We start from the raw sequence: 12799 nt of genomic DNA, 5'->3' as shown, positions 1-12799 counted from the left end.
AAATCCATAGCAAAGCATCTTGAAGTATTATCTGGCTTCTTCATTTATAAATCTCAAGACCAGAGCAAAATAAATAATCACCAGGGCTTTTTTCCCTGACATCGAGCTGAAATCTCTTCATAACCTCATGCTATCAGATCAAGTTCTGCCTTCTTGGACACAAAAACAAACCTTGCTTTGTTCTTTATGACAATCCTTCAGGTATCTGGCCAGTGCATCCATTCCCCCCTCCCACCCCACCATGCTAATCCCTGGTCTAATGCTCATAAATTCCTTCCACCTTTTCTCTTAGCTCTTATTTTCTATAATCCTTCTTGGCTTTCAAAGCCTATCAGCAATGCTGTGCACAGCGCTACCTGCTTCACACACAACAGTCTCACTTTACCCATACCAATATTGGATTCAATCAACATGCTAACTTAAGGCTTAACTTTAATGTTCACTTGCCAATTAAAAGCTAATGAACGTCTATGGTTTCTGAATACACACACAATCCATATGAAAGCAGATGCATTTGATAATATTTTTCAGACGTAGAGTTTAAAAACAGTTGAACTGTTAACAAAATAGTCAGAATATATTTTGGAGAAGGAAAGCAGCCATATGTTGCTGAAGTGTTTGTACACATCAAGTTTTTGATACCATTATACAAACATTTTCTTCTCCCTAGAAGAGATCACACAAATTCTCTAAATCCAACACTCCATTTTGAAAAATCTAAAAGTCCAAATAAAGTTGGTGAACATGATCCCCCTCAGTTTTTAAAATAATACCATTTTATAGCTGTCTTGAAGGAAGTATAGTTTCCTGAACGCTGAAAAATATCAAGTATTTTTAAAACCAAATTATTGCATTACATGGCAAACATCTATGGAATCAGACCCACCTGGAGTTGAAATTCCATTCTGTGGCAAATTATTCTGTAACAACCTAAAATTAATGAGAAAATGTTTTAACCAATGCTAAACATCTAACAGAAGAAACTCAATTTTTTTCTTTATTAAACAAGATTTAATTGAAGAACTAGAAGAGAAATAAAAACTTAATTTTAGGGGTCTTAAAAGGCAGCTTACAAGTACATGTAACTTGCCTTATGACTACAATTGGGACCCATAGTTTGCTGATAAGTCATTGCGGTAATAAGTCAAGGGATCAATCTGACCAGACCTGATTTTTTTTACTGCTTTTATGATGGTAATCAAGCAAATTACAGAGGTGTTAAGCAAATACTTTAAAAAGCCCCCAAGAAGGCTTTTTTCTTCAGAAACCATGAAAAAATATCACACATTGCAGTCTTGTGTCTATGGGATGCTGCAACAAGTCATAAATTCAGCCGGTTGCCAAGTGCCTGAAATGCATTCATGTGACTTCAGGAAGGGAGCATAACATAATATGATAGTCAAAAGTGCTTTCCAAGTCATCCTAACTTTGGACAATTGTTAAACAACCAGTCATACCGTATTTCCCTGAAAATAATAATAATAATAATAATAATAATAATAATAATTATTATTATTATTATTATTATTATTATTATTATTATTATTAAATCTAATTAATACAAATACAAATACAAATATTATTATTATTATTATTATTATTTAGATTTGTATGCCGCCCCTCTCCGGAGACTCGGGGTGGCTCATAACAATAAGACCTAACTTGATTTTTAAAGAATGCCTAATATAAGCCCTACCCCCAAAATAAGCCCTAGGGAACGGGATGGGTATGGCCAGCACAGGAGACGGCAAGTGCACCAGCCAACAGTGTGCGACAGCAGCTGCAGCCCACATCAAGCAAATGAGTTGATTACTTGATCAAGCAGCAGGCAGAGGCAGAGGCAGGGGAGGCACACGATCTGGAGGCTGTGGCAAAGTCGAGTCAGTGGACTGGAGTGGCGACCGACTGCGGGAGGCTTGTTTTAGTGCGGCAGCACCAGGAGACAGAGGCACAGGGGGGAAGGCAGGCAATCTGGATGCCTCATATAGGCCGTGGGAAACCAAGAGCTGATGGGCCGGAGCAGGAGGGTAGTTTGCCTGTGGCCCACACAGCGCATCAAGATCGCCCTTTTGCCTTCAGTTTTATGGAGCAAGAAATTATTATTATTTTATTATTATTATTTATTAGATTTGTATGCCGCCCCTCTCCGCAGACTCGGGGCGGCTCACAACAACAATAAAACAATGTACAACAAATCTAATAATTTTAAAATCACTATTAAAAGCAAACATACACACAAACATACCATGCATAAACTGTATAGGCCTGGGGGACATGTCTCAATTCCCCCATGCCTGACGGCAGAGGTGGGTTTTAAAGAGTTTACGAAAAGCAAGGAGGGTGGGGGCAGTTCTAATCTCCGGGGGGAGCTGGGTCCAGAGGGTCGGGCCCGCCACAGGGAAGGCTCTTCCCCTGGGTCCCGCCAAACGACATTGTTTAGTCGACGGGACCCGGAGAAAGCCAACTCTGTGGGACCTAACTGGTCGCTGGGATTCGTGCGGCACAATAATAGCTCAGTAGGAAATTAAAGAAAATCATGGTACCTCAGTTTTTTTAAAAATACAGAATATTATTTAATTAGATAAAATAGTCATTATGCTCAACTTGCTTAATAGACATAAGCTATCAAACACAGACCATACAATAGAAACCTACCAATACTGCTGATGTAATTTCTCAATTGGCTGGGCTTCATTTTGGATACCATTCTGAATAATAATGCGTGCCTGAGGCACATTTCCTTGTCCACTAAGTTGTTCTGCCCAACAAATATACAGAATGGATGATTTGTTACCAACTCCATGGCTGTACATGTAATCAAAAAACTGACTTGGACTATCAATGAAGTCAGCCTAAGGGGAAAAACAAGGCAAGCTCATTAACATACTATTTTTAAGGTGGTTATCTCAACTGTGATAAACTCACATTATAAAACAAAATAAAAAATAATCATCAGTTTACAAAATATCATGCCATAAGTGTTACGAAGTATTTTTCCTCCAAAATGGGACTTTGGAGCCAGAATTAGTTATTTCCACAATTCAGTAGATTTAATTTAATCATAAGTCCATCTACTCAGAATAGATCAGACTGAAAATTCAGTATTGTTGATTATGTTTAGATATCTAAGTTAGAATTTCCTGAGATTTTCCCAATGAGAAAGAAACATACTCTTATGCCACAGCCTCATCTGGTTTATCTTGCCTAATGTGGATAAACTAATATTCTTTCATAGAATGAGACTTGCCCCCAATTTAACAGTTGGAAAATATCTTCATAAATGGTCAAATAAATATTCTCCTGTATCTCAGTTCACACAAGAGAAGGCAGCAGAAAAAGGATGCATGAGCTTGAGAAGCTAAGATACAGGTTCATAAAAATTAACAACCTTTTTATATGAAATTCCATTTTGATCTGATTTAAATATAAAATATTTACACTCCATCATCATATCAACTTATATAAAAGACATCTCACAAGATAAAAATCAATCATGATTAAAACAAAAACTGGCTAACATTCTTTAGTGAAGAAAGCCTAATACCAGAATTGTAAAAATCTACTTCTAGCGTCAACAATACCACTACTTATTCATTGCTCTATGGTAAAGTTCTAAGAACATAGTTTACATCCTATATACCTACAAATTTGACACAGCAGTTGATGAATCTCCCGTCATCATGATACCTCTTATCATTTAGAAAGGTTTTCACAAGCCGCTCCAGTAAAGATGACAGGCAATTTTGTTCTACTTCTGACATTCCTTCTAGCCACTGAAAATACCTAAAACCAAAATGGGTCAATTAGAATAGAATAGAGAATAGAATAGAATAGAATAGAATAGAATTATTTATTGGCCAAGTGTGATTGGATACACAAGGAATTTGTCTTTGGTGCATATGCTCTCAATGTACATAAACGAAAAATACATTTGTCAAGAATCACGAGGTACAACACTTATTTATTTATTATTTAAATTTATAGGCCACTCTTCACCTCATGGACTCAGGGCAGCATACAAAAATAAGTCAAAGATAAAACAAAGATACAAAATTTAAAAACCCGAATATTAAAAAGAACATTCATCCATTACTCATCCATTAATATTAGCATACTACTGGCTGGAGCATAATGGTATTGCTCAATGGCCCCAGCCTGCCAGCAAAGCCGAATTTTTAAAGCCTTTCGAAAGGCCAGGAGGGTGAGGGCAGTCATACTTGATGATAGTCATAGGGTACAAATAAACAATCAGGAAGCAATCAATATCAATATAAATCATAAGGATGCAAGCAACAAGTTACAATCATACAGTCATAAGTGGGAGGAGATGGGTGATAGAAATGATAAGACAAATAATAATAGTAATGCAATCTTAATGAATAGTTTGACAGTGATGATGGAATTATTTGTTTATCAGAGTGATGGCATTCAGGAAAAAACTGTTCTTGTGTCTACTTGTCTTGGTGTGTAGTGCTCTATGGTGTCATTTTGAGGGTAGGAGTTGAAACAATATGTTCAGGATGCAAGGGGTCAATAAATATTTCCACCGCCTCTTTTTGACTATCTTATATATACTATCTTATAGTAATTTAAGGATCTATATTAAAGAGTAACAAACAAAAGACCAACCTGTACCAGGGATCAAGTGGATCATTGCCACTGTAATTCTGTATATGAGTTTCAAACATTCTGTGAAAAAAGCAAAGACATATCAGCTTTTGTAACAATTTCAATATAGTAGATGTTCTGCCGGGTTGTCTCAACCACCCGTAATTACAGGGTAATTAGTCCAGGAAGACACACACCACACGATAAAAGGAAAACCCAAAATTTTTTATAAACAGAAAAACAGAAACAGCTCCCTTTTTAAATGTCAAAGGGATTTTCTGGTACACGCAAGGCACAGGTTAAATGCAGTCCAATTGTTCACCCAATAACTGGAAAATTGAGTCCAATTCTAAAGTCCAGAGAGTCCACACACACAATCCTGAATAGCAAAAACCACGATCTTGACAAAACAATGAATCAGATAAACTGCCATGAGGCTAAAACACCAGGCTGCACTTTTATCTGTAGCACTAATTACAGCAGCCCCACCCAACCACAGGTGGCCTCATTTTCTCTTGTAATAATCCTTCAGTTGTTGTCTCCTATGCATCACTCTACGCATGCGTGGATGTGTCATTAATTCTTGTTCAGAATCCAGGGATGATACAGATGACTAATCTCCTCCTGGGCTGTCTGCCAAACTCCTCTCTTCCCTGTCACTCCTGCTTCCTTGGTCAGAGGAGACTTCATCGGCAGATTCTACTTGGAGCAAAACAGGCCTGTGGCATGTGGATGTCTCCCCCACATCCACCTCCACATTCCTTGGGGCAGGAGCTGGGCCAGAGCTAACCACAACAAGTAGATCTAAAATAATAGAAAAAAATATTTCCCTAAAATCAATAAGCTCCCATAATGCTTATTTATTATGCCAATGAGAAAGAGAAACTACTAAGTGATCATTGTAACTCATGTCATTTTTAAAAATATATTGTTATAATATTCTTAAGACTGTTGACTGTTTATTTATTTGTCTATTTATATACCATTATTCAGCCACAGTAGGAAATTGCCCTTCATTGCATCATCCAGCAAGATTCATCTAACCCTGGGACACAGACAACCTTAGCTATGCGAGGGGGGGGGGGTGTTGCACATGCAACCTAATCTCTAAACACAAATAAAACTGTGCCTGCCTGCCTGCCTGCTGCTAATCCAATTCTGAATAGGCCACAGACCAGGAGTTGGAGACCCCTGTACTACAAGACTCCTAAAGATCTGCCTGTTGCATTCTTTAGAATCCAAATTGAGGTTGGGACCTCCTTCAGAATTCTGAGATTATTTGGAAGGCTCTTCTGGTTTTTCCATGTCTGTTTTCATCCATGATGTCTTTTCAGATGCTGTTATAAATACTGCTTCTTGTGTCTTCTAAACACTCTTTAAATTCTTGGTTAAATTCCTTTATAGATCTTTGTCTTCATTGGGCTTTGTCTTCTCTTTTCTTGGCAACTTTCGTTCTGACGTCTATTTTACTTTCTTCTGTTTATTCCACACTTTAGCAGCCTCTTTCCACAATCATCCTTAACAACTTATCTAAGTTCAAACCACAGTTCCTCTGATGACCTGTCAATGAGTTTCAGGACTTTAAAGCAATTTCTTATGTTCTCCTTGAAAATGGTAGAGGTGTGTGTGTGCAGAACGCAACTGTGAGAGCCATAGTGGGGCTTCCAAGATTCGCCCACGTTTCTTCAACACTTCTGGCTTGCATTGGCTGCCGATCAGGTTACAGTCACAATTCAAAGTGTTGGTCATGACCTTTAAAGCCCTACATGGCATTGGACCAGATTACCTCCGGAACCGCCTGCTACTGCACGAATCCCAGCGACCGATAAGGTCCCACAGAGTTGGCCTTCTCCGGGTCCTGTCGACTAAACAATGTCGTTTGGCAGGCCCCAGGGGAAAAGCCTTCTCTGTGGCAGCCCCGACCCTCTGGAACCAACTCCCCCCCAGAGATTAGAACTGCCCCCACCCTCCCTGTCTTTCATAAACTACTCAAGACTCATTTATACCGCCAGGCATAGGGGAGTTGAGATAGCTCTTCCCCCTAGGCCATTACAAGTTATGCATGGTATGTTTGTGTGTATGTCTGATTTTATAATAGGGGTTTTCAGTTGTTTTTTATTATTGGATTGTACATGTTGTGTTTATCATTGTTATTAGCCGCCCCGAGTCTGCGGAGAGGGGTGGCATACAAATCCAATAAATTATTATTATTATTAATTATTTGTTACATTTTATTGATTTTATGGTAATTAGTTTGATTGCTTGTGAGCCTCTCAAGAGTTCTTCAGTCAGGAAATATGCAAGTTCAATATATTATTATGGTTGGCGGCACAATCAACCAGAGGTTTATACTAAATTTGCCATTCTTCCCCACCTATCAAGTCTCTCCAAATTTGGGATAGACACCCGCCATTGTTTTATACCCTTAAAGGTTACAGGAAGTAAACTGTTCCAAATAAAGCTGCCTTTTGAAATTGACTGATTATTTTTACCATTGTCTAATTTCAAATTTATTCTTCTTCTCAGTATTATATCGTGGAAACTGACTGGCCTCTTTTTCCTGCTTTAGTTTGATTTGAAATTTGCACATGAGCAGTTTGTGATGTTCCATAGTCAGCCCTCCTGGGCACGACTTTGCTATTATAACTGAGCTGTACTATCACCTTGTAGAATCTCACTCAAGTATTGTCCTTGCTATATCCTTCCCAACTATAAAAGCATCTTTGTTTCTCATGTCCTGAATGATAAACAGTATGATATTCTGCCTGAAAATTCATTTCAGTTCACTGATGCCTAAGATGTCAACGTGCAGTTGATTCATCATTCACTGCGTTTCCCCACATTAATGCCTCTTGCATTCCATGTCCCCATTGTAATTCTGTCTTTGCAACTTCAATTTTCTTTTCCTACACAGCAACATCAGCAATTAAATTCCCCAAAGGCTTTCATACACCTGTATCATAGTATAAATTGAATACCATTAGTATTCAAAAAAACCCTCAGTAACATGTCAATGTGATCCAATATGATGCAACTTAGAGGGCCATCATCCATCAATCACTTTATCTTATCTACCTATGTGGTTTTCTTGATAACATATAAAAGTGGTTTATCACTCTTCCAGGCAGTAAAGTGACCCCTTTGCCCTTGCCATCAAAATGATAATCTCTTCTAGGATTTCCCCATGTCCCTGCTTCCCTTAACTAGGCAGCTGGAATGACCTTCATATTTTTGGGTGACCCAACACTCCTGACATTCTTCACTCATTCCTCCTAGGACAACTGTACAATAAAGCAAATCTTTATTTATGTGGTCCAGGACCAGTATACAGTCCAAATTAAAACTGCAATACAGCAAGACCAACGTGGAGTGAGTACACACTTTTAAGTACTAAAAATGCCCAACATAAAGTTATATACAAAATAGAAAAGTACCAAACAACAACAAACAGCTAAAAATGAAGAACATAAAATCCTGAGCAAATAAAGAAATAAATAAACAAATAAATTTAGGGAAATGGGTAACAAACACTATGAGATATTTAATTTGAAAATAAGACAACAGGATTTGAGAGGATTTTGCACTGCTGTATGATTTCCTTTCGTTTGTAAATATATGCTTTTCTTTATACTTAGTAATTTCTATATTTTTATGTGTAGATTTATTGATGATTATATTATTGATGATAGTACCTGCTTCTTGTTTTCTTTTTTATTATCAATTAACAAATAATAAAATACATTTATTTATTTATTTATTATTATTACTGGGTTTCTATGCCGCCCCTCTCCAAAGACTCCTGCTAAAAGGAAAGAAATGTTTTAAGACAATTGCACATGTGAAAATGTAAGTGTGATCTTTATAAAACACTTTTTAAAGCCACCTCTCACTGATTTCATAAGATTTACTTCCAATTTAAGTAAACTTTAGGTTGTCTCCATCACCAAGTCTTTTCACAGAATTTTAAGACAAATGACTATACAGTATATGAAAATGTAAGCCTGGTCTCTATAAAGCACTTTTTAAACCCATCTCTACCCCACTGGTTTCATAATATTTACTTCCAATTTAAGTAAACTTAAGGTTGTCTCCATCACCAAGTATTTTCACAAAATAATTAAACCAAATTATTTTCACCCTTCTACAAAAACAGAAGAAACTAAAATGGCCGATAGCTAATATTTCTTATTTAAAACAAATTTCTCATAGAGTGGAATGTTTCATGTATTATCAGGGCCAATTTCAGAATGCACCAGCCCAAATCTAATAGTCTTTCTGTACTGTACAATATGATAAGATTGCAATCCCTTAAATTTGTTTTACATTGTAACTGCTCTACAGGTAGTCTTCAACTTACAACCATAATTGAGCCCAAAATTTATGCTGCTAAGTGAAAAAATCAGACTTCTCCCATTTTACTAATTTTCTTACCATATTTGTTAAATAATTCCGGAGGTTATTAAATTAGTAACATGGTTGTTAAGCAAAACTGGCTTCCCCATTGACTTTGCTTGTCAGAAGGTTGCAAAAAGTGATCACATGACACAACTGTCAGAAATGTGAGCCAGTTTATAAGCCTGCGAATGTAAATCACATTACTATGGGGATGCTGCAAAAAATGTAAAAAATGTCAGAAGTCACTTTTTCAGTGCTGTTGTAACTTTGGGTAGACATTAAGCAAACTGTTCTTAGTCAAAGACTATCTATATTAAAGAAACCCTGCATGGCAAGCTCTTTGTATGCCGCCATGAGTCTACAGAGAGGGGCGGCATACAAATCTAATAAATAATAATAAATAATAATAATAATAATTAAATACAAAAGTCAGACAAAGAAAAGGCACAACCCTGGCCAATGATAATAATAAATAGCTTTCTAAATAACAGACACCTCCCTCCAATTATGATTTCCTAAAGATTCCTAACTACAAAACAGTATGCTTCCACTGAAAGCAATGAAGACCAAAGCAAAAGAACCTCAGATGAGAGAGTTGAAAAGTCAAAAGAAGCCCATCAATGTGGATCAATTTCCACATCAGAATCCTCTCACATAGAATCAAACGGCCACTATATAGCCAAGGTTGTTAATTGAAGTAAAATTACATATTATGTTCTTAAAACATCTTTTGGCTCAGCAGGACAATATTAAGCTATAATGTTAACAAGCAAATATTATATACCATAATGTGTGTTTGTGTGCAAATTTAAATAAAATAAACTGTTAACAGACAACATTAAGGAAAAAAAACCCAGCCAAAGCCCAGGTAAACAAAACCCAAACTATAACTGACTTCTTTTCTGCTCCGGCCCAGAAGTGATGATTATTTTTATTGTTTTGTTTGGATTTGGATATAAAGCATACATGGCATCGGACCAGAGTACCTACGAGACCGCCTTCTGCCGCATGAATCCCAGCGGCCGAGTAGGTCCCACAGAGTTGGCCTTCTCTGGGTCCCATCAACAAAACAATGCCGTCTGGCGGGACCCAGGGGAAGAGCCTTCTCTGTGGCGGCCCCGGCCCTCTGGAATCAACTCCCCTCCCCCAGAGATTCGAACTGCCCCTACTCTCCTCACCTTCCATAAAATGTTGAAGACTCACCTTTGCCGCCAGGAGTGGGGGGATTAATCTCCCCCCCTCCTTTTTTCACTGACCTTTATTATGTTTATGTTCAGTCGGACTGAGTGTGTATGATTGTGTAGCAGATAAGTTTTTTATAACAATGTATTTTAAATTAGTTTTTTAAACTTTTTAACATTAGATTTGTATTTATATTGTATTGCTGTTATGTTGTGAGACGCCCTGAGTCTTCGGTGAGGGGCAGCATATAACTCTAATAAATTATTATTATTATTATTATTATTGTATTATTATTGTTGTATACTTTTTATCTCTGTAGGAGGCCCAGAGTCTGTGGGGAGTTGGGCAGCCTATAAATCCAATAAAACTTAAACTCCCCGCCCCCAAAAAACCTAACTAACTCCAGTTATCCCACAACTAAGATCAAGAGCAAAACATTACTATCCCTAGGGATGACCCTATATAGACTTGGTGCTACAGCTAAAACAATTGTTCAAGGGTTGCTCTCCCCTCATTGCTGGTCTTCCAGAAACAGAAGAACTGAGATGTTTAGCAGGTTTGTGTTGCATTTATATAAATGCATATATATTGCAGCCTGAAATTGCTGTACTCCCTTCCACTTGCAGGTTCCTAAGTGCATGTAACGACTACACTACAGAGGGCAATTCCCATGCAAAAAGATAACTCCCACGCCGCCATCACAATTATAACTCGTCTCTTGAAGTCTGAGTAAGATACGAGGGAGGCAAACTATTGCTAGCCTTGGTTGACCGTCGCAGGAGTACGCAAGAGAGTACGGCAGACATTCGTTCGGCCAAAAATCCACGGGAAGTGAGATCGCTTCGCCCTCCCAGTTACTCACCGGGCGCAAGCTGAGAAGTTCATCTTGGCCTCCGAGCAGACGGCTTCCATCGTAACTGGCAGGAAGCATACAGAATAATTCAAATCGTCCCGCGCAGACGCACAGGAGCTCTGGTCTTACGATGATTGGCCGATGTCCCAGGAAGAGCAACCAATCAGGAAGACCGCTTGGTCCTTTGGTTTATTAAAAGCTCCTAGTTCCTTCACAGAGAGCGTGGAAGGAGAAGATCGCGGCGCTGTTGTAATTACAACTGTAAACATCCAGTTGTAATTTGAACACCGCCATGTACGTGGCAGGAAAGCAAAGGCAGAATCCGTCTTTCTAACACCGAGTCTAACGCTTTGCCTGGCCCACTCAACCGAGAGAGGGAAATATAAACTCACGTTTTAATTGAATTCTTAACGAAATATAGAAGTAGATCCTTTAAAAAGGAGCTGCACACTCGTGCAAACTATGTCTGATCCTTGCAAATGTTTACATTGCATCTGCACGCACATTTGTGGATACGTGTGAGGGCTTTGTTAAGCCTAGCACCTTTCCCCATTCTTTCCCTAGTTCCTGTGTGAATGTCTGTATTTGTAGGTGGATGTATTATATATACGTTCCTTTCTCTTATTTCTCAATAAAAAGGGTTGATAATAATCTCAATAAGGGGCATGCATAAGCCCACCACTGCCTACTGTCTTATTGTCCTCATTTATTTGTATTTATTTGCCTATGTTTATAGAATAGAATAGAATAGAATTTTATTGGCCAAGTGTGATTGGACACACAACGAATTTGTCTTGGTGCAGATGCTCTCAGTGTACATAAAAGAAAAAGATGCATTTGTCAAGAATCATGTGGTACAACACTTAATGATTGTCATAAGGATCAAATAAGCAATGAAGAAACAATATTAATAAAAATCTTAGGATAGAAGCAACAAGTTGCAATCATACAGTCCCAGGTGGGAGAAAATGGGTGATAGGAATGATGAGAAAAAACTAGTAGAATAGAAGTGCAGATTTAGCAAAAAGTCTGACAGTGTTGAGGGAATTATTTGTTTAGTAGAGTGATGGCGTTCGGGAAAAACTGTTCTTGTTGTACAAACACCTACTATCTCGTACATGTTTTGACAAATAAATAAAATAAATAAATAAAAAGTCATCACCCTTGTCATTATTACTTACAGATTTGCACTAAATGAACTCTCACTTTTAAGCTATGCCAAGGAATATATTTCTTTGTTGCTAAGGTCCCCTGATAGGGTTTTTTTTTACTATTGTTATTGTTATTTTCTGAAATTTGACTATTAAACCATTCCAGAAGAGGGTAGCAAATAGTAATTTTTTTTCTACAAAAGACACACAGGCAGACAGACAAAAGCCAAGCCCGTTTCTTAACATAGAAACATAGAAGATTGAAGGCAGAAAAAGACCTCATGGTCCATCTAGTCTGCCCTTATACTATTTCCTGTATTTTATCTTAGGATGGATATATGTTTATCCCAGGCATGTTTAAATTAAGTTGCTGTGGATTTACCAACCACGTCTGCTGGAAGTTTGTTAACAAATTTGTAAACAAATTTAAAAAGCTTGACCCTCTGGATGAATTAGCCTGTTGAAAATTAGAAATAGGTCTTCCATTAGCAACAGAAAATCAATCCTAAATATAAGATGCTTGCTGACATTTTACAATGCACTTTTTCTTCTTCCAATCATGTCCAATCCTTGAAGAGGGCCTGGCCATGTTCCTGCAACTTTCTTGGCA

At 37.8% G+C, this 12799-nt stretch overlaps 1 protein-coding gene across 1 annotated transcript in view; it reads right to left on the bottom strand.

Annotated features, from left to right (window-relative positions):
• BUB1 (BUB1 mitotic checkpoint serine/threonine kinase) overlaps positions 1 to 11142 on the bottom strand; it is a 62897-nt gene extending 51755 nt beyond the window's left edge. The window contains exons 1-5 of the mRNA XM_070734647.1: positions 11048 to 11142; positions 4630 to 4689; positions 3645 to 3783; positions 2656 to 2852; positions 887 to 930 (exon numbers count right to left, since the gene is read on the bottom strand). Coding sequence (XP_070590748.1) covers positions 887 to 930; positions 2656 to 2852; positions 3645 to 3783; positions 4630 to 4689; positions 11048 to 11097 — 490 coding nt within the window. The 5' untranslated portion in view covers positions 11098 to 11142. The remainder of the gene's footprint in view (positions 1 to 886; positions 931 to 2655; positions 2853 to 3644; positions 3784 to 4629; positions 4690 to 11047) is intronic.
• Between the last annotated feature and the right edge of the window lie 1657 nt (positions 11143 to 12799).

The sequence above is a fragment of the Erythrolamprus reginae genome, chromosome 1, assembly GCF_031021105.1.
Source record: "Erythrolamprus reginae isolate rEryReg1 chromosome 1, rEryReg1.hap1, whole genome shotgun sequence".
NCBI lineage: Eukaryota > Metazoa > Chordata > Lepidosauria > Squamata > Dipsadidae > Erythrolamprus > Erythrolamprus reginae.
This window is presented reverse-complemented; position numbering and strand designations above follow the sequence as displayed.